This window comes from Apiospora kogelbergensis (assembly GCF_038363985.1).
Source record: "Apiospora kogelbergensis strain CBS 113332 chromosome Unknown utg000002l_segment0_segment0, whole genome shotgun sequence".
NCBI classification, from domain to species: domain Eukaryota; kingdom Fungi; phylum Ascomycota; class Sordariomycetes; order Amphisphaeriales; family Apiosporaceae; genus Apiospora; species Apiospora kogelbergensis.
The window spans coordinates 4,326,112-4,351,263 of record NW_027117419.1 but is presented as its reverse complement, the minus strand read 5'-3'; the positions used below and the strand labels follow the sequence as shown (position 1 = coordinate 4,351,263).

The window sequence follows — 25,152 nt, the reverse complement described above, 5'->3', positions numbered from 1 at the left end:
AACAATGTTTTGGGGCTTATCAGATGGGAGCGTTGGAAGACTCCCGGCTAGCCCGGGTATGTTGATGGGAATGCAGGGGCCGGGGATCTACAGTGCCGAAGAAAGACCCAGTGTGCAAAATTGCAGCGATGAATAACACGCTGGTGTGTCAATGTACCTCGTAAATATAAAATCAACTTCAATCTAGAGAGGGCCTGATTTTATGCATCGTGGTGTATCTTGGCGCCGAATAGAGTTTCGGGGTCCGTCTTCGGTCCGTCGAGCTCAACAAGGCCCCGACTGCGTCTAGAAACAAACCCCTTTTAGGAGAAGTGCTCCATATTGCGAAACCAATCACACCCAACACCGCCATATATCTGTTCCACTCAAGTTGGCATTGCAATGTATTGACGATCTCATGGAATGGAACAGAAGACTAAGAAAGACTGGAAAGCTTGGTACGAAAGAGTAGAAGTCGCCGACACGGGCGCGGATGGTTAATGTGCCCGATGCCACTCAGTGTTGTCCACGCGTACAGATATACTTGTTCATAGTATATACGGGATGGGCGGATACGCATTGACACCATCACTTTTCTACCTCCTATTGATGGTACATTGCCTTGTGTTACAGATGGCTTAAATATCCCGTTCCTCGAGGACCTTCACTCGCAAATATCCTGGCTTTTAATCACGCTACTACTGTCAAACAGAGGCTCTTCTGGATATCAATTCCTGAATATTATGTCTTTGGAGCAGCCAGAAGGCAGGCATAGCGCCAAGGCCCTACAGCCACAGCCCTCAGCTGCGACCCTCTACGAGGCAAACGAAACAGAGAACGAGGATGGGGGCAGCGAACACTTCCGGCAAGAAGCAGAACGGCGACACTCCCTTGTGCAAGACCTAGCGAGACAGTACACCAGGACCTCTCAATACATCAACCTTGCCAGCGACTTCAAGCTTGCCACCCAAGACCCCAACTCGGAGCTCAACCCCAACGGCGAAAGCTTCAACGCCCGTGCCTGGTCGCAGGCAGTAGCCGGACACGCCAACGAGCACGGGACCCGGTTCCGCAAAACCGGCCTCTGCTTCCAGAACCTGAACGTCTTCGGCTACGGCAACGAGACCGACTACCAGAAGGATGTTGGGAACGTGATTTTCGAACTGCCCACCTTGGCGCGCGGCCTGCTGTCCAAGGCGCACCGGAAGAGGCGCATCGACATCCTGGACAGCTTCGACGGCATCCTCAACCCCAGCGAGATGATGGTGGTGCTGGGCCCGCCCGGCGCCGGGTGCAGCACCTTCCTCAAGACCATCGCGGGCGAGATGAACGGCATCTACGTCGACGACGAGGCCTACTTCAACTACCAGGGCCTCACGGCCGAGGAGATCCACGTGCAGCACCGCGGCGACGCCATCTACACGGCCGAGGTCGACGTGCACTTCCCCATGCTGTCCGTCGGCGACACCCTCACGTTCGCGGCGCGCGCCCGCGCGCCCCAGAGCCTGCCGGGCGAGCTCCGCCACGAGTACGCCGACCACTACCGCGACGTCGTCATAGCCATGTACGGCATCAGCCACACCGTCAACACGCGCGTCGGCGACCAGTACGTCCGCGGGGTCTCGGGCGGCGAGCGCAAGCGCGTCACGATTGCCGAGGCGACGCTGGCGAACGCCCCTTTGCAGTGCTGGGACAATTCGACCCGGGGTCTGGACTCGGCCAACGCCATTGAGTTCTGTCGCACCCTGAAGCTCCAGTCTGAGCTTTTCGGACGAAGCTGTGCCGTGTCCATCTACCAGGTAAAACAGACACCTCTTATCCACCCAACGAATTGCCCCTTACTGACTTGACCTTCTCATAACAGGCCCCCAAACAGCCTACGACTTATTCGACAAAGCGCTAGTCATATACGATGGCCATCAGATCTTCTATGGCCCCGCCGACCAGGCCAAAGAGTACTTCGTCAATCTTGGCTTCGAGTGCCCCAGCCGCCAGACGACGCCCGACTTCCTCACGTCCATGACGGCCCCCTCCGAGCGCGTCGTGCGCGCCGGCTGGGAAGACCGAGTCCCGCGGACCCCCGAAGACTTCGCGGCGGCGTGGAAGCGGAGCCACGAGTACGCGGCGCTGCAGCGGCAGATCGAGGCGTACAAGCAGGCGCACCCGTTCGGCGGCCCGGACGCGCGGGACTTCCGGGCGCTGAAGAAGACGGACCAGAACAGGCGGCAGCGGCTCGAGTCGCCGTACCTCATGTCGTACGCGCAGCAGGTGCGGCTGTGCCTCTGGCGCGGCTGGCGGCGGCTGACGGGCGACCCCTGGCTGACCGTGTTCCAGCTCGTGGCCAACTCGGCCATGGCGCTCATCATCTCGTCGCTGTTCTACAACCTGCCCGACAACACGGCCAGCTTCTACAGCCGCTCCGCCGTGCTCTTCGTCGCCATCCTCATGAACGCCTTCTCGTCCGCCCTCGAGATCCTGACCCAGTACGCCCAGCGGCCCGTCGTCGAGAAGCACGTCCGCTATGCTTTCACCCACGCGTCGACCGAGGCCTTTTCGTCCATCTTGGTCGACTTGCCGTACAAGATCACGAATAGTATCACCTATAACCTCATACTCTACTTTGTAAGTCTTCATTTGAAACTCCCTTGAGTCATGTCACGGAACATTTAGGCTGACACGAGAGTAACCGGTAGATGACCAACCTTAACCGACAACCGGGTAACTACTTCTTCTTTTGGCTGACCGTATTTCTCATGGTCATGGCCATGTCCGGCATGTTCCGAGCCATGTAAGCAAAGCCTCCCTACGCCCAGTACTTCCGACTACCGAATGATAGATACTAAACATACATTTCTTTCCCTGAGCACAGTGCATCAATGTCTCGAACCCTGTCCCAGGCCATGGTACCTGCCGCCATCCTGATCCTAGCCCTTGTCATCTTCACGGGCTTCGTCATCCCCGTCGACTACATGCTGGGCTGGTGCCGGTGGATCAACTACCTGGACCCCGTGGCGTACGGCTTCGAGGCGCTGATGATCAACGAGTACCACGGCCGCGAGTTCGCGTGCGCCAGCCTCGTGCCCAACCCGCTCGTGCCGGGCTACGAGAACGTGACCATCGGGGGCGGGCACAGCGCCTGCAACGCCGTGGGCGCCGTGCCCGGGCGCGCCACCGTCAGCGGCGACGCGTACATCGGCCTCAACTACAAGTACTTCCAGGGGCACAAGTGGCGCAACATCGGCCTGCTCATCGCCTTCGCCCTGTTCAACCACGTCGTCCACCTTGTCGCCACCGAGTACATCTCCGAGAAGAAGTCCAAGGGCGAGGTCCTCGTCTTCCGCCGCGGCCACGACGGCGGCGCCGCCTTCACGGGCAAGCGCGACTCCGAGGCCTCTCTTTCCAGGCCCGTGCCCGTCGCCGAGAAGCAGCACAAGGCCCAGAACGATGGATCCAGCAGCGACGGAACCGCCGGTGTCATCCAGGCCTCGACCAGCGTGTTCCAATGGAAGGACGTCTGCTACGATATCAAGATCAAGGGAGAGCCTCGACGCATCCTGGATCACGTGGATGGCTGGGTCAAGCCTGGAACCCTGACGGCCTTGATGGGTGTGTCGGGAGCAGGCAAAACGACGCTCCTCGACTGTCTGGCTGATCGCATTTCCATGGGCGTTATTACCGGGGAGATGTTGGTTGATGGTAAGTGACACGTGTTTTCCGCCCGTTGATTTGGCATCTGACATAAGTTCATCATCATTGACCTTGACTGACTGCCATAGGCCTGCAACGTGACAAATCATTCCAACGCAAGACCGGCTACGTTCAACAGCAAGATTTGCACTTGGAGACGAGCACTGTTCGTGAAGCTCTGGAATTCAGTGCATTGCTGCGGCAGCCGGCCAGCACCCCACGGCCTGAAAAGCTAGCATACGTCGACGAAGTCATCAAGATGCTGGACATGGAGGACTATGCGGATGCGGTCGTCGGCGTCTTGGGCGAAGGTCTCAATGTGGAGCAGCGAAAGAGGTGAGCACTTGCCTTTGCCCCCAACCCTTATTCCTCTCTCTTAATATCCCGACTTGACCTGGTACTGACCCCGACACGAATGACGACAGATTGACAATCGGCGTCGAACTCGCCGCCAAGCCCCCCTTGCTGCTCTTCGTCGACGAACCCACATCGGGCCTGGACTCGCAGACCTCGTGGGCCATCCTGGACCTGCTGGAGAAGCTGTCCAAGGCCGGCCAGTCGGTCCTGTGCACCATCCACCAGCCGTCGGCGATGCTGTTCCAGCGCTTCGACCGCCTGCTGTTCCTCGCCAAGGGCGGCAAGACGGTCTACTTCGGCGACATCGGGCCCAACTCCGAGACCCTCACGCACTACTTCCAGGCGCAGGGCGCCCACGCGTGCCCCCGGACGCCAACCCGGCCGAGTGGATGCTCGAGGTCATCGGCGCCGCCCCCGGCTCCGCCACCGACATCGACTGGCACCAGGCGTGGCGCGACAGCCCGGAGTACCGGGCGGTCCAGGATGAGCTGCGGCACCTCAAGTCGAGCGGAGAGAAGAGGCGCTCCAACTCGATGGCGACGGAGGGTGGCAAGGCCTCGTTCCAGGAGTTCGCGACGCCGCTTTGGGATCAGCTTTGGATCGTGACGCGTCGTGTCTTCCAACAGTACTGGCGCACGCCCTCGTACATCTACTCCAAGTTTGCTCTATGCTGTTCGGTCTCTCTCTTTATTGGTATGTCGCATTCGTTTTCATTTCCTGTTCATTCATTTCCTCGTATTCGTCTTAAGTACAACCAGTGCATTTCCCTAACTTGATGCAGGCTTGGTGTTTCTAAATGCGCCCCTGTCCATGCAAGGCCTGCAGAACCAAATGTTCGCCATCTTCAACATCTTCACCATCTTCGGGCAGCTCATCCAGCAGCAGATGCCGCACTTCGTGACGCAGCGGAAGCTGTATGAAGTGCGGGAGCGGCCGTCGAAGACGTACAGCTGGAAGATCTTCATGCTGTCGCAGATCCTGACCGAGATCCCGTGGAACTCGCTCATGTCGGTCTTCATGTGGGCGCTGATGTACTACCCGGTGGGCCTGCACAAGAACGCGGCGGCGGCGGGGCAGACGCACGAGCGCGGCGTGCTGATGTGGCTGCTGTTCTGGGAGTTCCTGGTGTTCACGTGCACGTTCGCGCACGCGTGCATCGCCGTCGCCGACACGGCCGAGGCCGGCGGCAACCTGGCGCAGATCCTGTTCATGATGTGCCTGCTGTTCTGCGGCGTGCTGGCGGGGCCCAAGACGCTGCCCCGGTTCTGGGTCTTCATGTACCGCGTCTCGCCCTTCACCTACTTCGCCTCGGCCATGCTGGCGACGGGGCTCGCCAACGCCGACGTCACCTGCGCCGCGGCCGAGCTCGTCCGCTTCGCCCCGCCCGACGGCACCACCTGCGGCGCCTACCTCGGCAGCTACGTCCAGGCCGTGGGCGGCTACGTCGTGGACCCGAGCGCCACTGAGACCTGCCGGTACTGCCCCATGGCGTCCACCAACGCTTTTTTGACTCAGATCAGTTCGAGTTACGACAACCGCTGGCGCGACTTTGGCATTGGCATGGTTTACATCGTCGTCAACATTGCGGCGTCTTTGTTCTTGTATTGGCTGGTGCGCATGCCCAAGGGCAAGAAGGAGAAGAAATAACGTGGTGGTCGATATTTTCCTCTCTTTATCTCTGCCACGGGTCAAGACCTAGATACAGATACTCTTAATGGGTTGGGTGGGCAGCTGTTGGTTTTAGATGTCACGGATAGACTTCCCGGGTAATAAGCTTCATTAAGTTCCAGTTATAGACATTCGCTTCGAGTTTCAAACTATAATCACTAGTAATATAGGTCTCAGCTCAATTGCGTGCAGCAGCCTCTACAACGTCCCGCCAACTGAGACATATGTCCTTCAAAACGGATTGCGCTCTGGCAGAGTCAGTCGGGAGATTGGGAGTTCATGCATTAATTTGCGCCTATGTTGCGACCGTGACGAACACCTCACTCGTTGTCGCAGTCGCATCCGCTCCACTGCCAGATTGTTGCCCCGTGGACCATCTCTTGTTGTTCGATGCGCCGAAGGATCGCCCCGTATTGTGAAACAGTTGAGATTTTCGGTCGCGCTTAGTCATTTCACGCCTGGCGTCCACCCCCGGATAATTGCCTGTGGCTGAGTCCTGGGCCACAATTGCTCGCGATTCTATGCAGTTATAGGCCATCGCTTATAGATTTATGTAGCAAACCAGTTTCCGGCCCCCAGAGCGGGGGAGACTGGGAGTGAGATCTTCTGACGCAAACCATCAACCCACAAACATCTGTCTCTACAAAAGCTCGTCCTGACTTTGTGCCCTGTTTCTCTCACATTACTTCATATACTTTCTCCCGGCCCGCGACAGCTCGATGATGCATTTCCGGAAACCTTCAGAGCAGAGCCACCAGGCAGACAAGAGAGTCACATCAAGCGACATGGCGACGAGGGAGTCGTTATCCCTTGGAGGCGCAGGCCCCACACTGGGATCGCGCCCAACAACAGCCATCAGCATCTCCCTCCCGGAGTCGCTGGGGGATTTCTCGTCTGGCTTCTCCTGGGATATCCCCCACTTGAACGATCTGGATATTCGCAAATCAAATCTCTCCGAGCAGGCCGGTGGCGCTGCGAGATCCTCCGGTGCGTTGAACCAACCGCCGCCCCCAACGTCTGAGCGGGAAGAGAAGGATCAGCCAACAGCAGCAGCTACAGCATCGCCACCGCCATCCAGGAGGGACGAGCAGCCGCTGTCCAACGCCATCAACATCATCCTGGCGCGGTCGCGGGCCTATGAGCCTCTGCGGAAAAAGAATGAGGAGCCGTGGTGGGCCACGCGCTCCGAGGAAGAAGTAGCCAGGGCCGAAAAGGCGCGGAGCAACATGCAGGACCAGGTACAGCCGGAGGGGGCGGAACTTTATTTCATCTATCCTTGGGACACCGGCAATTCCCAACAGACACATTCTATCGAAAAACACCTCGAGGGTGCCATCTCTGCATACGCCATGCAGAGATCGAATTTGTTCGAAGGTGTCTTGTTTTGGCGTGCTTATCTAACGAAGCCTGAGATGGAGACCATTCAGAATTTGAAAGAGGTAAGGGATGAATTCTAACAAAAGAGCCCACCGCCACCCTATTAGGCTAGTATATCATGCTGACGTCCGCAATCTAGGTTTACAAGCTGGAGCACCAACCAAAGCCTGATCTTGAAGGCAGGAGGAAGTTGGAGGCGCTGCCAGATTACACCCCATCGAGGAAAAACGAAATGATAATGTACGAAACACCACCTCCCGGCAGCAAGCTCTACCAGATCGAGCCCGAGAAGCAGTCCGGGGAGGAGCTCCTGCGGCCTCTCGTCGACCAGCTGGAAGCCATGGCCGGTGAGGGGAGGCTTTATACCTCATTGGTTTATGGGGGCATCTTGTTCTGGCATGCCTTCTTAACCGAGACTGAGCTTGAGCAGGTGAAGACTATGAAAGGGGTAAGATGAACGCAAACGACCAAAACATTACTGTATTGATACTGTTGCTGACATGACTTTAGGTTGGCACTGTGCAGCCTTGGTTACCGACCGATTGTACTGGCGACGAATACGACCCCGCCGAAAGCCGTTGAGTCAACTTAATGGGCCCTACTTAATGGGCCCTACTTAATGGGCATGGCTGGTCTCGCTGGCGGTTCTTTCTCTTGGGTGGGAACATGGCATTCTTGGCGGCGTTCATCGGTCGAATTTCGGTGGAGGGAAAGGCAGGGAGAGGTGATGTGATGATAGATGATCATGATGGGTAACAACTAGATGGCATACAAGTATACCAGAGGTAACTTGGCTTTGAGCTTACTTCAAACTTATGTAATGAGAGAAACATATTTGCAAAATTCTATGCAGAAATCGCGTTTGCGTGAACTCCATGGCATCTTGAAAGTATTCGAGGCCATTGGATATCACAGCTCTTATAAGCGTGCGTATATTCTGAGTCAGCTATTGTATAAGGTTTCGTTTTTGTTGGACTGACAGCGCGGCATCGAACTGAAGAAAGAAATAATCAAAATGAAAAACTACAAATGAAAAACTGTGTCGTCGGCCCGACCTCCCCTTGAAAACATACTGACATACCAATCCCGTCGCTGCCATAGCCTTATGGCAAGTCACCACCACCTAATGGGGTTCTGACTATTCTCCGAATCCAATGCCGGCATCTTTAGCGTATTATGCTCGGTGCTGCAAAGGTTACGTTTCACTTTCGCTCTGGCATGAATTCATATAATAGGCATCCTACTCTCTTCGAGCCACCCGACCCACCGTTGTTCGAGCCTAAACGCACCGTATTAATAACCCATATTGAGATCTTGCGGAATCTACTTCGAGTGAAGGTGGAGGGGGAGGGATAATCTTCAACTTACATTCATTCCAGCAATCCCATGTGGTCCGAACGCAACTCCTGGTCTTTTTCTCCTCGTCCGAGACTCCCGAGCCGGCCTTCGCCAGCGGATGTTTCGGATCGATCGCGTCCACAGTCGTCTCGCACCCCTTGATCCAGCTCACCGCGATGAAGTAATCCACCGACGCGCCCGGGACCCTCGGGTGCTTGGCCACCTGCCTCTCGCTGCCGCTCCGCATCTCCTTGCTGAACTGGTCGCACCCGCGCTTCTCGACCCAGTTTTTCAGCTCGTTGCCGTTGACGTCGGCGTGGTCGAACCTGTCGTTGCACCGGACCTCCCCCGTCCGGAGCTCGGTGAGCGGCGGCCCCGTGGGCTCCGGCGGCGGCGGCATCGGCTGCCGGGTGAGGGTGACCAGCGTCTTGGACGGCCCGACGCACGTGCATTTCTCGTCGGCGGTGCAAGCGACCTCCTCGGGGGCCTTGCAGGGGGCGCAGTCCTTCCTGGTGTCCTTGGTGCACTTGATGGGCTCGAGGCAGACGCACTTCCCCTCCTGACAGCGGGGCCTACGAGGTGGTAGGCAGGCTAACGGCAACAACGGGTGTTCGCATATGAACGACATCTCTTTGGTGCAGGCCGTCGAAGAAGCCTTGGGCGGTGACGTGGTGCTTGATCGGGTGCTGGGCGACGTCGGATCGACAGCCTTGGTGCCGGTTCCGGTTGGGCTGTTGGTTGTCGCTGTGCCAGTGCCCGTGGGCCTGTTGGATTGCGGTAACTGACACTGTTCCGTGGGAGGCTCTTGCTCTCTGCCTGTTAACCGGTCCAGGGGATGTCGTCGCAACTTGGCAGGGGGACGGGGGTTCCAGGGACAGAAACCGTCGCGGGTCACCACCTCTATCGGAGAACCGTTCCATATGCCAGGAGTCCGTTTGGGGTAGGTGGTGCCCGCAGGAGCGCGCTGCCACGCGTTGTTAATGAGGTAACGTTTCAACCCAGCAGGGCTCATGTCCGGATCTTGGCCTTTGGCATCTTTCGGGAGCCGGCCGAGCTGATGCATCTTCAGGAAATAGGCAGCTAGCCCAGCCGTGTAAGCCGAGGCTGGATAAAGAATTAGCTTGTTCTGCGTGCCGCTCTGCGTCCGGTTTCTTGTTGATACGGGTGAAACATTGAAATTACTTACCAGCGGATGTTCCCATACCTCCTTTGTAATAGCTCAGCTGGGCATCTTCGGCTTTCGGTAGTGGCCACTTGTTCTTATCGCCATTGGCAAAAGCTAGTTCGCTTCCAGGTGCGTAAAGCTCTGGAAACCACTGACCATCGTCATCCGTGGTCGAGATTGGCGCCGAGATGCCCGATTTCAACCATCTCGTCCCGTCGGCGGGATTCAAGGCACCAACAACCATAAGCCGGGGTATGTGTATCCAGGTACTGCGATACTGGTTCAAGCTCGGCCAAAGCTTATCTTGTGGAACTCCGAATAGACTGGGCCATCCAAAAATCTGCATGTTCGTGTTTCTTGTTAGAGCCTGGGCAAACCTCCGAAGCCTGGTACGAGAACTCACATATCCATCGTTGCCTGAGCCGGTCACCACAAAAACACCGTTTCGGATGAGTGTATTGATCAACGCAGCAAGGCGGTTCCTGAAGCCGAAGAAAGTATCCTTCCCCTTGTTGGCCTTATCGTAACCCTCTGCCGTCCAATACCACGACAAGTTGAGGATCGCGAGGGTTTTGTCGCTTGGCTTGTCGAACGTTTGCAAAAGTCTCGAGACCCCGAGTAGCCAGTCCTCGGGTCTCGAGCCCCCGCCGTCTGGGTTCCGCCGAGGCACTCGAACCACGTACGGCTTGATCTTCTTCGCCACGCCCAGGTGATTACCGACAATAAGCGCCAACATCGCTGTGCCGTGGTTGCCGCATCTTGCCATTTCCTCATAGACACACCTCTGCGACGCGGGAAGTAAGGAGTCATCATTGAACCCGTTTTGTTCTTCGTCCACTTGGATGAACTCGATTTTATGGCGGATGTTCGCAAACTCCTAGAAGCAAGAAGTCATTAGATCGGCTAACAAAAAGCATTCGAGCAGATTAATAGGCGTTAAAAATCGACCCAGAGACATACCGGATGCTCGATATTTGCACCACTGTCAACGATGTAAACAGGTATATCCTCCCCAGCACTCTCGTCAAAGTAGTACTTGGCGCCGGATCCCACTTGGCTAAATTGGTATTTGTCCCTCCCATCTTCGAGTTTTTTCTCGTCTTTGCTTTGAGAAAGAAACGCCATTTGTGGTATCCCGTCGTTGAGGGAGAGGTGAGGGACTTCCTTTATGTAATCCGATTGTAGTAACCAGTGCGACAAAGTGGGATCGCCGCAATCCTGGGTGCACCGCGGGTGAGCCGATATCACCTGACAACACATTCGTCAGCCAAATGCAGGGCAGAAGCGCTAAGTGGAAATAATAGCCTTACATGCTCGATACTCTTGACCTGTTTCTCTTGGTCTGGCTCCAGCGTCGCTACCCAAAAGTTGATACCTGCTACCTTCGTGTCCGACGCGACGATTTTGCTTTCATCGCCCACGATTTCTTTAAGCCTGGAAGATATAGCCTGGGTTTGTGCGCGGTCCATACCATCTTCTGGCCAGACCAGCCACTCACGAACCTCAATGCAGGAGTCTTGCCCGGCCCCTGGCTGTGCTCGCCTTGAGGGGTGTCCAGTGGGGAAGCTCGGCATGAAAGCGTAGTCGTAGAAGCCGTGACGGATTCAGAGCAGCCCGTCTTGGGCGCCGCTGTCTGGGTGTGACACGAGGCCGTGCCAGACCCGCTGCAGGAAATGGTCATGTCCGTCACCGTAGCCGTTTGACATGCCTGGGTCCGTCGCGTAGTGGCCTCATGGTCGGAGTCGGTGACCATGCAACCCTTGATTTCGGCACATGTGGAAGATCCGACCTGCGTCGAGACCGTCTGCGCCTTTCCATCAATAGTAGACACCACGAAAGATGTCGTGGTAGAGCACATAGATGCGGTTTTGGTCTCGCATTTGGTGGGCTCAGGCTCGGAGGGGAAAGTAGGTATATGATCGTTTCCAACACTGGGCAATACAAGAACAGGTTAGCATGAACGGTCAAAGTGGTTTAGACTGCTATTTCTTACGTGAATCGTGGCCAAGGAGGAAGACTCCCTTTTATTGCAATGGGGGGCGGAAATTTGAGGTTAGGAAGCGGAGGTGGGCCTGGAGGGTATATGCCAGGGGGTAAAGACAGTTTCCAGCCAAGGATGTTGACCGCCTCGAATTTGATACAAAGCTAGTGTATTTCATTAGCATGGCATTCTGAACGTGATAATTGGGTAGAATAGCTTACGGAGAAGAACCACAGTTTGCAGGGTATTACCGAGCTTTTGTCGTCATCGTCTGACTTCTTGGGCTTATCAACTTCAACGGCCACCGGGGTGATGACAGCCCCAGGTGGCCATGTCTTATACTCGGGAAGTGGCCCGATATCCCTATCGGTTGTCGTTGTTGACGGAGATGGAGGCGCACCAGCCGTGATTGTCGGGGGCATGTTGGGGGATAACGACAGTACCTGGCCGTTGGTAGTCAAGATAGTCTCGCTCAAGACAGAAGGTATCGTGATACTTGAACCTCCGATTATGATGACCTTGGGACTATGAGATGTAGCGCTCGATTCCCCGGCTGGAGGCTTTTCAATCGTGATAGTCGGGGGCCCTCGGGAGAGACAGTGATCGTTCGACCCCCAGTTGTCAGTGTAGTCTTTTGGAAAAGGGGTGGAATGTTAAAACTGGTTTGGCCATCGAGAATAATCACCGAACTAGGAGTGTGTCGTTCGCTCTGTGTTGTCTGCTGTGGAGGCGGCTGAAGAGAAAAGCTGGTGCCAAGGGTGGCAAATACGGATGCGGTTTGGACGGTAGGTAGCGTCACCGTCTGGCTTCCGATAATAGCTAGAGTAGGCAAAGGGCCCCTCGAAGAATTGGGTGGCTGTGGTTGGACAGAAAATGTTTGATCTAGGGTCACAATCTGCGAAGGCGTCGTTACCACGGGCAGGGTTGCCGTCTTGCTCCCAACGATCACCACTTGACCTGCTGGATCACTCTGGCTCGTGGTTTGTGAGTTTGAGGAGCTCGGCGACTGCGAGGCTTGGAGCGTAGTCTTAGTTGTTGATAGAGCTGTCGCTGGCAAACTTGATGTGTCAGATCCACGTACGAAGCTACTTCCACTCAAGCCACCTGAGTCGGCGTTCGAACGAGTTTGAGTCTGTTGTTCCGCATTTGTCTTGGTCGTGACGAATGAAAGAATAGATGTCTGAGTAGTTGATGCGGTGGGTGATGATGCAGAGCTCTTTATAGTTTGTTTCGAAACCATGGAGTTAGTTTCTGCAGTGGACGATATAGGTGCCGGAAGCGAGGTCCTGGTTGCCGGTATCTTGGTAGCCGACGACGAAATTGTGGTGTTTGCCATGGTCGGGCCTTGTGCTGGCGGTGGTGACGCTCCAGTTCCAGGGGCAGTGGTACCCGTCAAGGACGTGGTTGGACCACCAGTGAGTACAGACGCAATGCTGCTTGGTACTGGCTTGGATCCGTCAGGTGCCGGAGCTGGTGGGATTACCTGGCCCTGTGGACCAGTGCAGCTGAAATCCGCGTTGCATGTCCACTCATTACTGAGGCAGCAACCGAAGCCACAGCATATAGTGCCTTTGATATCTGTTAGCATATGCGCATGTATCAAGGGCTTGTTCTGTGAAATACCTCTCCCACAAGCATTCTTCGTCTTCTTATCTGGAGTCTCACAGCAAGTATCCAAGTCGGTGATGCAACGGTCTTGACACCATCGTCCACCGAGCTGGCATTGGTTCGGCTCCGCAAGGGCTGAAGGAGGCAACAAGACCATCAACAGGAAAAAGGACCCCAGAGCAAAATGTAATGGAAATGGGGGTTTGGCGCGCATGATTGTGTGTGATAACAATTTTCTACAAGTTGGGCAAATAGTTGTTGGGTAGAATGTTATTTAAAGCCCTCTGTGAATCCCATGAAAGTGATAGACTTAGACGAGATGGTGTGACATTTATATTCCTGTTGTCCTCAACCCTAGGACCATTGTCGCCGCCGGCTAGCCCTCTGAGCTTTTGACATCGCCAACAATCTCTGATCGCACCAACATCTTTAGCTATGCGTGAGAAACCAACCGTGAGGGGTATCGACATCGTGACCAATGTGCGTACCGTATGTTCGGTTGTAGCTAGCGCTCCACACCCTATACATCTCGATTAGACTTTCTAGCAGCATTATAGCCCCCATCTCATGAATGCGAGTGTCTGTTGGACGCGACTTGAGATTATGGTTTGGCCCCTGCAGAGAGAGTACGAATAGCGTTGTATGGGCCTGAAGGAGCGTTCAATTAATGAATTTGTTAGGAACCAACACCATGAGCTTGTGAAAGTCACTTTAAGGTTGTGATGTAATGCTCAACCCACCAAGTCTCTGACATGACAGCATTAATCAACATTATGTGTACCTGTGGAGTGAGATCCGGATAGTATCTGCTGAAAAGGTGGTGTGGGCAGCGGGATGCTATAGTAACAATATGGTTGGTCCGGGGAATTGGTCCGGCACATATGAGGGGAAACCTTCTTTGATGGGCTGAAATGACTTTGGCTACACCAACCGAGATTATCATGGGGGCTATAGAGCTTCAGCGGGAGGGCGTTGAACTGGTTTGGGCATAACAGCCCCCATGCCCCCTACGGTTCGAATTGCACAGCCCCCAACACGTGCTTGAAGGGATGACCCGCGGGAAGATCTTCTGTACGACAATGTTATTCATAGACTTTAGGACGATCCAACTGCATACACAAGCCATGGGGACGTGTGTGTAGTGAGCCGTCCATCCCCACCAGTGACTCAATCCTGCATGTCAGCTCGGTTTCATGTTGATTGAAACAATTGACACTCGTTGCCCAACGGGTACGAGCTTAACCCTTAGTAAGCACCAATCAGTATCACAGGTTGGATATCAATATGCGGCGTGTATGTGTGATGCGTTCATTCCCTCAATAGCCAATGCGAAGTTATTTTCCGATACGAGCAGCTTCCTGTTGGTCCTCTTCTTGTTCAAAATTCATTCGTCATTTCGTGAGTGTCTACGAAGCCCTCCACCGCCCTGTACTTGTCTTAGTTAGGCAATAAACAAGTTTACAATCTGAATCTCCTGGTCACAAGCATGTAACAAAATTCAACAGCACCCGGAAAAGAAATTCATAGGTTCCAGGCTGGCACAGCTAGGAAGGCCGTTAACAAAGCGGAGAAGTTGATTTGCATTTGTCGTCTATAGAACCAAACCGCCCAGTTACTTGTTTTGAACCTCCTTCACTAGCCTCTCTCTGCATGGGATGGATGATCAGGGCGAAATCACCTGCCTAGACATCAGGACGACCGCGGCTACCTTCCGCCCCTTGGGGCGCATCCCTGTTCACTCTCGTTCTCTCTCGAATACCCAGGTACGCTATGGCGTCCCGCTGGTCCTCCGCCCGAAATAGATTCAGCCGGCCGAATTCGATCGGGCGGTGGTCCTCGGGGTCTATGCCGACGTAAGGGAAAATAAACTCGGCCTCATTAAAGAAGGGAGAAACATAGCTATTTTCTCCTTCTTCTTCATCTATTTTTCGTTTCCATTCCTGATGCTGGTTTCGGACCTCATCGCGCAGGCGCTGGGCCCGTTCCCGCTGGCGTTGTTTTTTTGCCAAGGACATTTCCCACCGGTGCTCGTCCGTCAGGCGGACGGGCCGGCTCTGCACCAGGACGAGCTCCAACCCAAAGCCAAGCGTGTCCCCGTCGGACTCGTCGGTGTCGTCGTCGTGAAGGTCGCCCAGGATCCAGTCGAAGAAGTCTTCCCAAGACGTGTCGTCCTGGAACGCAGTCTCGTGTATGTCTTCGGCCTCCGAGTCCAGTTCGCCCGTGACCAGGGCCGCACAGTCGACCAGCTCGACCCGGGCGAGCGTCCCCGCGGGCCCCGCCCGCGCCGCGATGAAGAGCGCGAGGTCGTGGCAGACCAAGACGTTCTCGAACCGCGCCTCCCGGAGCCGCGGCATCAGGTCGTCCGTCGGCCCGGACGCCCACAGCGGCGGCACGTCGTTGGTGTCGCCCAGGGGACAGTCCCGGTGCGCTGTGAGGACGAAGCGGCCCAGGTTCGCGGCGTGGCGGTAGAAGTGGACCTCGAGGTCCTCGATAAACTCCCAGTAGCCCTCGCGGGTCTTGAAGTCCCTACTGAACCGCATGATGAAACCCTCAGACACCTCCTCGGAGTCTTCCCAGAAGTCTTCCTCCAATACTTCCTCGTTCTCGTTGGACCCGAGACCCAGCTCGAGCGTCTCCAGGCGGCCTAAGAGCCCAGCCCAGGACGGCCGGCCCCACGTGGTTGACGAGACCGGGAGGAGGTTTTCGATCGCGAGGTGGCGGAGGCCCAGGTTTTCCGCGAGAGCTTGCCATGTGGCAGCGAGGACGGCACGCCACCTTACCTCCGCCTCGTACTGCACCAGGTCATCGTCTCGCGCGTAGCCGACTTTCGACCCATCTGGTTCCCAGTCGCCGGTCACGCGGTCGGGCCCGACTGTGAAGCGTACGACAATAGATGTCACCTTGGGCAGGGCCAGGCCCGCCAACAAACTCCGCGTCGGGTCAGGCAGCCCGCATCCAGCCCAGCCCTTATAACGAGGGCCGGCATCGCTGCCCTCGTCCCCGTCCTCGTAGCCATACTCACTCTCACTGGATGATGGGGTATTCTTCAGACCGCTCAGGTCTAGCTCAAGAGATAGGCCGAGGGCATAGTGTCCGTACTTTTCCACAACCTGCGCGATGATTTCTTGCTTGTCCAGCCGGTTGGAGAATCGAATAGTCGTGTATAGGCCCGGGACCAGGATCTGACGGAAACGTGTGTCCACCGTGCTCAGTTGCCACCGGTCGTCGAAAGAATGCAAATAGCTGCATATCCCGTCCAATAGTTCGGTCGGTACATTCTTGAACATTCCGGACGCCATTTTGCTGTCTTCTCTCGTACAGCCCTCTCCTATAATGAATGGCAAGCCCTGTCAATTTCAAGCACGAAGCAAATACAGGGCACCGTCAGCCAATTGACCAGGATACGATGGTTGCCTAAATGCTTGATGGTATCGTCGCAACGGTTGGGGGAAGGGAAGGTTTATCTCATCCAGATCGGGAAAGGCGCCCACGATGGTTACCATCGTACGGAGATGCGGGGGCACTGTTCCTGGGGTAGCAAACAACACAACTACCAACCACGTACACCATAAATAAATTGCAATTCTTCGATCTAACAGGATCTAACACTCTATATATACAGTTATATTAAAATTTCATGTGCAAGTCACGGTTTTGTCTAAACACCATGACGTCACGTGGACTGGCATCAACCCTGTTTGGGTGGGAAGGTGAAAGCCAGTCACGTTGTGCAATTCGTTCCCCTTGGAAACAAGAGACTTCTACTCAATCGTAGCCTTGCCTTTAGAAGCTCATTAAGTCTGTAAACAGTTAGCATAGTTGCATTGCGAAGGGAGAACAAGGACAAGCCACATACCCCGACCGAAGAGTCCCCTCTTCATCCAATCCATGGCCATGAGCACCCGCGTCCGCGTGCCCACGCTCTGCGCAAAGTACACGCCGCGCCAGGCGTAGACGGCCCAGAGCCCGCCCGTCAGGCCCCAGCCGCCGCCGAGGTCGAAGACGGCCGAGTTGCCGACGTAGGCCAGGCTGCCCAGGTGGTGGTACTCGAAGGCCTTGTAGCAGGCCGCGTCGACGTCGCCGTCGCGGATGTCGTTGGCGCTGAGGCCGGCCGCGCTGCGCGCCATGACGTTCAGCTTCTTGCCCAGGTAGACGCCCTGCTGGTTGGCGCGCTGCGCCGTCGCCGGCAGCGACGTCAGCTTGGAGTCGATCTCCCCCAGCAGCTCGCGGAGCTCGCCGAAGTCGAGGGTGCCGGACTGGTCCTTGTCGTAGTCGTTGAACAGCTTGTCCAGCCGTCTCAGGTGTGCCACGGCTTGAGGGAAGCGCTTCCGCACGTCCGAGGCCAGGTTTCGCCAGTCGTTGAAGGTGAGCTCGAGGGTCTCGGGGTCCTTGCCATGCTTGAAGGCTAAGCCACGCAGGAAGGACACGATGTTGTCGGCAACATTGTTTTGCACCGTGGAACAATCGCCAATGGCGTAGACGTCACCTAGAGGAGTGCCATTCAGGCGCAGATGGGTATCGGTTTCCAGAGCGTGGCGGTTGGTCTGCACATGGCCAAGTTGGCCGGCAATGCGCTTGCAGAGCTCGGCCTGGGCGACGCCGGTGGACCAAAGACAGAAGCCCATGGGAAGCTCTTTGATAACAGTTTCGCCGTTCTCACCCTTCTGGGAGAAGATGATTTTGTCGTTCTTGACTTCCTGGACACGCGAATTGGTGAGAACCTCGACCTGATCGCGAGCAAATCGGTCTTCTGCATATTTAGATAGCGCTTCATCGTAGGTGTTGAGGATGTGGCCACGACTCTGAATGATGTGAACTGAGATCTCGTTGCGCAGCAGCTTGGGGAAGCGCTTGGTGAGGTCTTCATTGAGTAGATCGAATAACTCGGCGGCGAATTCCACACCAGTGGGTCCACCACCACTGACAACAAATGACAGAAGCCTTCTTCGTTCAGCGTCAGGGGTTGTAGGCAGGCAGGCAATCTCGAGGTTCTTCATGACTTGGTTGCGGATCATCCGGGCATCGTTAATGTCCTTGAGAAAGAAGCAGTTCTCCAAGCCCTTGACACCGTGTGGGTTCGTAGTAGAGCCAACTGCGACGACCAGTTTATCGTAGGGAACGTAGAAACGGATGTCTTTGCCATTCGCATCGGTCTGTGTACACTCGACGAGTTTGTGAGAGAAGTCGACGTCCTCGGCGTTGGCGCGCAGGTAATGTCCGCTGATTCGGGCGAGAATTCGTCGGATGGGTTCGACCAGACTTCGCATCTCGAGGGTACCGACAGTCGCAGAGGGCAGCATGGGCGTAAACAGAAAGTAGTTCTTGGGGCTAATAACAGTAACATGGTAGTCGTCGGGGTTGAGTTCCTTGAGCAGAGCAACACTGCCCCAACCGCCACCCAGGATGACCAGTCGCGGCTTGTCTTTGACTGCTCGTTTCGCTTCGGTATCGTCGTCGTCGATCAGAACATCAGCGATAGGCAGGTTCTTGGGGCCGCCTCGTCGGGGGCGGAGGGCCAATTCGGAAACGCTGCATTCGGCGGCATCGGCGGATTCTTTGTAGGTGGAGGCGTCATAGAGGAAGAAAGAGGCACCGAGGAGGCCAACGAAGCCAACACCGGTACCGACAAGAGCGGCAGAACGATACAAGAAGTTGAGGAGGAAGGACCGTCGCTGGGGCAAGGGTCGGCCGGACAGAGGTCGCGTCGTAGTCTTGGGCGGGAAGAGCCACTTCGATTGAGCATCGGACTTGGCTCCTGGGGTATGGGGCTTTGAGAACAGGCGGAATTGACGAGTCTGGGTGGCATTAACGTGCTGCCTCAGCATTGACTGCGTGATGCGACATGTTGGCGGGGGATTCGAGGTGGCGTGCCGACCAGCGCGAAAAGCGCCGGCCAAGACAGGCGCTGCTGTCGACATGGGAATTGGTGAGGCCAATCAAGGCGCGATTGACGAGACACAGCGAGAGGAAGGGCGAACAGAGAGTGTCGTTTATAAAAGACGTAACAACATGTCCAATGAGAGAATTCCTGAAGCAGAAGATGTAGAGTCTGCGGTGTTTTTTTCAGGTGCCACGATTTTCCGTCGAGGTGAGAACAATACGAAGCTCTCCCGCTCCGTGCCTGCCGCAGTGCCGCAATCATCCAGTTGCAAGGGCCCAAAAAGCTTGGTTGCAATGCGTCATAGCCGCCAAACTAGGCGGCGCTAACCCCCTGGCCTGTCCCGGCCTGTCCTGGCCTGTCCTGGTTGACACTTGACGTATTTGCGCGGTAATCAACGTCAAACTCAGCTTTGCCCTTTCTCTCTAATTTCACTTCTAATGTTAATTGCATCTATATTCACATGCCGATAAAGGATCCTGTTCCTGAATGTCCATAGTGATCCCGCTCGGCTTGCTGATCTTGCCCCACCTCGCTTATCTCGCCCCCTTATCTGATCATCTCACCTCCGCGCCCACCATTGCCTAGCCGTAGCCGATAATACAGGTAAGTCGGTTCAATCACATCTTCATAGTAGAAGGAGCCCAAGGTGGTAGTGGCAGCCTCCAATGTGGTTTGTGGGCGCTCCAGAGGAAAAAGCAGAAAATGGGGAAGACGAGAAGGCGGTATCACACTGCTCTTATATAAAAACATGAGGTAAAGTCGTCGGAAAGGGATACCACGACAACGGGTGCCTCGATCCATGCGTGAATTGACGTCACAACAGGCGTGGTCGATTGTGTATTAGAGTAAGCTGATCACCCTCTATGCGATTCCCGCGTATACTGTCGTACCATCAGCCAATGAAAGTTGGCCTAGGGATGAACAAACTTTCCATCCATTTATACGATCTGTGCATCCTGTCGCGGAGTCCTTCTACTGTCACGATAGTACGAATAGGTACAGCTTCTGAGTCCTATATCCACACGGCTTGATCAAGAGATGATCGTCTTGTGTATCATGATCGCATTTCCCAAATGAACATTGCCCGCCTTTCGGGCAACTACCTTGTCGTGGGCCAGTGCCATTTTTAAAATATGTCATGTGGCAGTAGTGAGGAATACAGATTTCAAGTCGTTGGCCGGCAGTTTTCAATACGGAACATAAGAATTGGACTTCAAGCTTTTACAATGATGCATCTGATTAGACAATGTTCCTGGAACATGATGCTTTCTATTCCCCAGGAGCGATGAATATTGTAACAGCCGGAAAGGCACAACCATGGAAGGGTATTCTCCCTAGTCTTATCGTCGAAAGATTCAAAGGTATCATCACCCAAAAAGGGAAACCTCTAAGAGCCATAGGCCCAACTTCTGTGACTTTCCAAAGAAGCAAATAATCATAGGGAGGAAACGAAATGCCAATGTGGGTAATAGGACTGGAAGTGCAGTAGTACAAACATAGCTGACCTTAGTTTTACAAGTCATACACGCCTGGCAGCGATTGTATGGCCCACTCCGGTCTATACCTATATGCGAATCTTGCATAGTCTGTCGCGCCTTTTGGACGACAACTGCCTCTCGGCCCACTTACCTGTTAAAAGCACCAAATGGCACAGTCAGCAGAGGTACCGCCAAGGCACTTTTAGCTTTTCGTTCCACTGCTCTGCGTGTCAGACACAGTCAGAATGCTTGCTACGACTCGAGATCTGCAACATCGGCTCCTGAACTAGAATCAAGCGTTGCAATGCCTCAAATCGCTCCTGGCGCAGATCGGCCATAGTATCACAGAGCTGATAGCTGTGGAAGTAGTTGGCGAGGCGCATACGTAACGGAATCCGCTCACTGGCTGGCCTTGTAGTATCTACAATTAGACACTTCGTAGCTGTGTCATGATTGGGCCGAGTAGCATGGGTGAAAAGGCAACATTATTTACACGAGTATTGTTGCTGCTATATCGTATTGCAACAGACCTATAAATAATGGGTGTTGCCCGGCTCGTTTGAGCATATCAATCATCACCAAACACCACTACAACTCACAAACACATCATCCAAACAACCCCCATCTCCAAAAACCAAAATGAAGGCCTTCACCACCATCATGACTCTCACCACCGTCCTGGTCGGTTTTGCCATGGCCGCACCCGCCCCCGAGGTAAGTCCCCCGAGCATACCAAGGCGTGGCAGAATATAAGAAGACTGACGTGTTGCGAAGGGAGCGGCGAGCCTGTTTGAACGCCAGGTGACGTGCGAGACCACTTCCTGCAGCGACGATGTCTTCTGCTTCGCCAACCGCTGTGCCAACGGTTGCCGGAATGGCTTCTGCTCGCACCCTTAGGAGGTCATACACACACACACGCACGCACGCAAGCAAGCACTACGAGCACCGTGGGAATTAGCTACCCATTGCGTCTACGACAGTGCTCTTCTCTTCACACAAGTCGACATGTCAACTGTTTTGTTCGTTATTTTGGCCACTCATTTGTCACAATTGTGTTATATAGTTAGATGCTCGCTCAATATCATCATAACTATCCAAGTGTCTGCAACCTTCACTACGTCCAAAATGTGTGATGCATATAACAGACAAGTCTATGGCAAGCTTTGCATCAAGACGCACAATATTGGTAACTTGTCTGAGCTGGCCATACTTGGAGGGCGGCATGCAGAGCCGTTCTGCGCCAAGTTGACGGCTTCGACATATTAACAATAGCTCTGGCTCTGTGGCTGATTGCGTGATGATGTCGATGGCATTGCGAGCAGGGCTGGCTTATGGATGAGGAGCAAAAATGTAAGCACCAGGCGGGACTCGAACCCACAGCCTTTGCTAATTCCTTGAAGCCGGAAAGCAACGCGCTACCATTGCGCCACCAGTGCGAACCGGATATATCGAGGTGTGGCAAATGTCATTCTACTAAACCTTATATTTGGCGATGATCAGCGCACAAAATCTATATTCTTCTTCCATCCGAAGATGTGACGGGCAATTGCAGCAGTAGTGCCTATGTTTAGAAACAGTTGGCACATATTTCAGACACAAGTGCCTGCAGATGTTTTGAACCCTGATTCTTGGGGATCAACACGAACTGTGCCGCAGCCAGCATTCGGGCTGACCGTGGTTCTGATTGGACCACACAAGCATTGCGGGCACAATGCAACACAGCCCGTATGCACAGTCCGACCAACTGCATATGAAAATACATGTATTGCGCAGCTACTACTAGGATTATAGCCATTCAAGTCTGGGCTGCTCTTGGATCTGTTCCGCAATGGCATGGCCGCCTATAGCGGCTGGACCCCGCTGCGAGACTACCAACTGATGGCTCTGAGGGAGACCTATCTTGGTTGGGAATGCGGTCGTTGGAGCATGCTGTCTGTTGGTAGCCTGGGCTTCTCGGAAGTTGGACTGGGGCACGAGAAGCCGTCGTTTGTATTAAGTTATTACACCACCCTTCCCATCTCCCCTATGGTAGCTATCTTCCCGAAGTCGGATTCCAAAAATCATTCGAAATGGAATATCACAATGTACCGCTTCAAGAGGGGTCCCCTTTAGCAAATGGGGGGCGAATTTTCGCCGCCACAGCAATACGGTGTTCCGTCGAGCTTCGCATATCCATCGCCCGCGTTGCCTATCATGGATCCCGGGGATATTAAGAAGTCATCAAATGACCAAAGCAAAGGACACAAAAGAGGCAGTTCTTCCATGTCGTCCATCTTCTCCCTGGACTATCTGAAAGGCAAAGGAGACTCCAACATCGAGTCCAGGGGTCTCCTTTCGGAGGAATACAAGGAAACCAGGCGCCGATACAACTGGAAAGCCGAGATCCTCCTGGGACTCGTGGCGGTGGCGTCTGCGCTCGCGATTATCGTGCTCCTGGTATTCGCAAACCGTCGTCCACTCGATTCTTTTAAGATCCCGTTGGGTCTCGTGATAGCCGTCTTGGGTGCGACAACTCGCGGGACGCTCGCCTTCGCTATCGGCGCCTGTCTCGCCCAGGAGAAGTGGAATTGGCTTCGACGGGGGCCAGATAGTCTCATATCTTTCAAGAATTTTGATGAGGCCAGTCGTGGACCTATGGGCAGTATAGAGCTGCTGTACTGGCTGAATTTGAGGTCAGCACAACCTCTTTACCGTTGAATTCGGGGTGCTAACGGGAGTGCAATGTAGGCACTGGGCTACGCTGGGCGCTCTCGTGACCGTCCTTCTTCTCGGGTTCGACCCTCTTCTGCAGGGTGCCATCTCGTACGAGGGTCAGCTGGTCGACGCCCAACACCTGCTACCGCCAACGATTCCCTTTGGCGGTCGTCTCGACGCGGGATCTTACGCACCGAATCCAAATGCTGCCACTCATGGCCAGGCCTCTCAACATGATAACAAGACGATGGTGTCACTGGAACACTTCTCCAGTGCTCCAGACTTAAGTATGGCCACGGCTATCTACAATGGATTCACCAGCACTCCATCTATCGTCAACTTCCACTGCCCCAGCGGAAACTGCACATGGCCCCCTTTTCTGAGCCTCGGCGTGTGTAGTTCCTGCAACGACGTCTCCAGCCATCTAATCAAAGAGACCGAAATGGCCACATCAGGTACCGTGTCAATAAACACAAAACAACTTGAGCAGCCATACACTAAGTACTCTTTACTTTACGCCAGCCTCAGTAACCCAGACAGCTCGCATGATAGGGACCTCATGGCGTACATGGCCGTGGGCCTTGCAACCAACCCCAATAGCACCGTCTCGCACCAGCAAAACGACAGATTGATAGCCGCGATAGCCATCATCCAAGCCGCGGATACCTACGAAAAAGAACAAACGAGTTGGGTCAAGTCCAAAGTAACAGCCACGGAATGTGCCTTATACTTTTGCATCAAGCGTTTCGATGTGTCTGTGGTGAAGGGCGATTTAAAGGAGAACGAAACCCAAGTCGGAACAGAACGAGTCAAAACCTCTTTTGGACCAGCTGCACTGTCAGATGTTGACAGATACAGGGTCCTGCAAGAGAATATGGGCGCAGGCCTGTATAGCGACGGTGGCGACGTGGTTCGTCAAGACTTGCAGCTGCGTCCAACCGACACCCACCCGAGAGCGACAGATCTCGTTATCCCATCGGTCTTCAACATCAGCCAGAACACTGTGGGTAGCATGATCTACTTTATCCGCAACGAGATGTTCCTCGGCGGCAGCAAACCCTTGGTCTGGCCGCCGTTTGAGGCTGACCAAGGCTTCTTCCAATCATCTGCAGCACAAGCCCTCTACCAGAGCAGCGACCTATCCCAAACCATGAGGAGACTCGCCACAGGCATAACAAATTGGGCCCGCGACAAATCCTCGGCTGCAACAACGCCAAACCCCAACACCACGATGACGGCAGCAGCCCCGCAGCTCCAGACGCAGATGCTGGGCACGCAGCAGATCTGGACGTTGCACGTGCGGGTGCGGTGGGGATATGTGTCGCTCCCCCTGGCGACCCTGCTGGCCGGGTTCGTGTTCGTGGCCCTGTCGATCCGCGAGACCCGGAGGCTGCGGCTGGCGCCCTGGAAGGCCGACGTCATCGCGACGCTGGCGCACTCGCTCGACGCCGAGACGCGGGCGCAGCTGCGCTTCGCCGCGCGCCAGGGACATGTGCGGCAGACTTCGCGCGAGCTCGTTCTGAATTTTGCCGAGTCCGGGCACGGGCTCGAGTTGAAAGGCGCAGCAGCAGGGAGTGCCACGTCGACTCGCTTGCAGCCTGGTCTGATTCCAAAAGGGGGGGTCAGGTTGGAGCAGTGCAGCCCTCCGGGGGTTTTGGTCCGGGTGTAAGTGACACATGACAAAATATTAATTAACCCCCCACGTAGAGGGCATACCATATGTGCACGGTAGAGGGTCAACATGTATGCCTACCGGCAGGTGGACGTTCCATCACGGGCTGATTTGCACATGAAGGTTGTCGAGCACTTTCCATTGCACGGCCAGCCACTCATGCACCCTGTATAACAGCAAGTACCGGATATGCAAGGATACGGATCCAAGCAGTCGTTAAGGTCCATACATGTCGCGCCTGGGCAAAGAGAATCACATCCGCTTGAT

The 25,152-nt window shown here is 54.9% G+C and overlaps 8 protein-coding genes across 8 annotated transcripts; 5 read left to right on the top strand and 3 right to left on the bottom strand.

Moving 5' to 3' along the window:
• Positions 1 to 722: 722 nt before the first annotated feature.
• On the top strand, positions 723 to 5,670 carry PG998_004344 (ATPase; the record flags this gene model as incomplete). The annotated part of the gene is made up of 8 exons (XM_066871162.1): positions 723 to 1,758; positions 1,844 to 2,601; positions 2,673 to 2,767; positions 2,849 to 3,675; positions 3,756 to 4,002; positions 4,092 to 4,380; positions 4,410 to 4,716; positions 4,805 to 5,670. The coding sequence occupies 8 exons, from the start codon at positions 723 to 725 to the stop codon at positions 5,668 to 5,670; spliced, it is 4,425 nt and encodes a 1,474-aa protein (XP_066734912.1).
• Positions 5,671 to 6,476: 806 nt separating this feature from the next.
• Positions 6,477 to 7,650, top strand: PG998_004343 (uncharacterized protein; the record flags this gene model as incomplete). Its single annotated transcript, XM_066871161.1, has 3 exons — positions 6,477 to 7,130; positions 7,208 to 7,516; positions 7,579 to 7,650. The coding sequence occupies 3 exons, from the start codon at positions 6,477 to 6,479 to the stop codon at positions 7,648 to 7,650; spliced, it is 1,035 nt and encodes a 344-aa protein (XP_066734911.1).
• A 556-nt stretch (positions 7,651 to 8,206) lies between these two features.
• PG998_004342 (alkaline serine protease Alp1) lies at positions 8,207 to 11,429 on the bottom strand (the record flags this gene model as incomplete). Its single annotated transcript, XM_066871160.1, has 6 exons — positions 8,207 to 8,232; positions 8,437 to 9,510; positions 9,593 to 10,448; positions 10,532 to 10,819; positions 10,882 to 11,005; positions 11,074 to 11,429. 6 exons carry the CDS (start codon positions 11,427 to 11,429, stop codon positions 8,207 to 8,209), a joined length of 2,724 nt encoding a protein of 907 aa, XP_066734910.1.
• Positions 11,430 to 12,790: 1,361 nt separating this feature from the next.
• On the top strand, positions 12,791 to 13,061 carry PG998_004341 (uncharacterized protein; the record flags this gene model as incomplete). Its single annotated transcript, XM_066871159.1, has 2 exons — positions 12,791 to 12,967; positions 13,014 to 13,061. The coding sequence occupies 2 exons, from the start codon at positions 12,791 to 12,793 to the stop codon at positions 13,059 to 13,061; spliced, it is 225 nt and encodes a 74-aa protein (XP_066734909.1).
• Positions 13,062 to 14,842: 1,781 nt separating this feature from the next.
• On the bottom strand, positions 14,843 to 16,459 carry PG998_004340 (uncharacterized protein; the record flags this gene model as incomplete). The annotated part of the gene is made up of 1 exon (XM_066871158.1): positions 14,843 to 16,459. One exon carries the CDS (start codon positions 16,457 to 16,459, stop codon positions 14,843 to 14,845), a length of 1,617 nt encoding a protein of 538 aa, XP_066734908.1.
• A 484-nt stretch (positions 16,460 to 16,943) lies between these two features.
• Positions 16,944 to 19,078, bottom strand: PG998_004339 (alternative nadh dehydrogenase; the record flags this gene model as incomplete). The annotated part of the gene is made up of 2 exons (XM_066871157.1): positions 16,944 to 16,960; positions 17,017 to 19,078. The coding sequence occupies 2 exons, from the start codon at positions 19,076 to 19,078 to the stop codon at positions 16,944 to 16,946; spliced, it is 2,079 nt and encodes a 692-aa protein (XP_066734907.1).
• A 2,080-nt stretch (positions 19,079 to 21,158) lies between these two features.
• Positions 21,159 to 21,416, top strand: PG998_004338 (uncharacterized protein; the record flags this gene model as incomplete). The annotated part of the gene is made up of 2 exons (XM_066871156.1): positions 21,159 to 21,233; positions 21,294 to 21,416. The coding sequence occupies 2 exons, from the start codon at positions 21,159 to 21,161 to the stop codon at positions 21,414 to 21,416; spliced, it is 198 nt and encodes a 65-aa protein (XP_066734906.1).
• A 1,296-nt stretch (positions 21,417 to 22,712) lies between these two features.
• Positions 22,713 to 24,882, top strand: PG998_004337 (uncharacterized protein; the record flags this gene model as incomplete). Its single annotated transcript, XM_066871155.1, has 2 exons — positions 22,713 to 23,191; positions 23,247 to 24,882. The coding sequence occupies 2 exons, from the start codon at positions 22,713 to 22,715 to the stop codon at positions 24,880 to 24,882; spliced, it is 2,115 nt and encodes a 704-aa protein (XP_066734905.1).
• Positions 24,883 to 25,152: the final 270 nt, after the last annotated feature.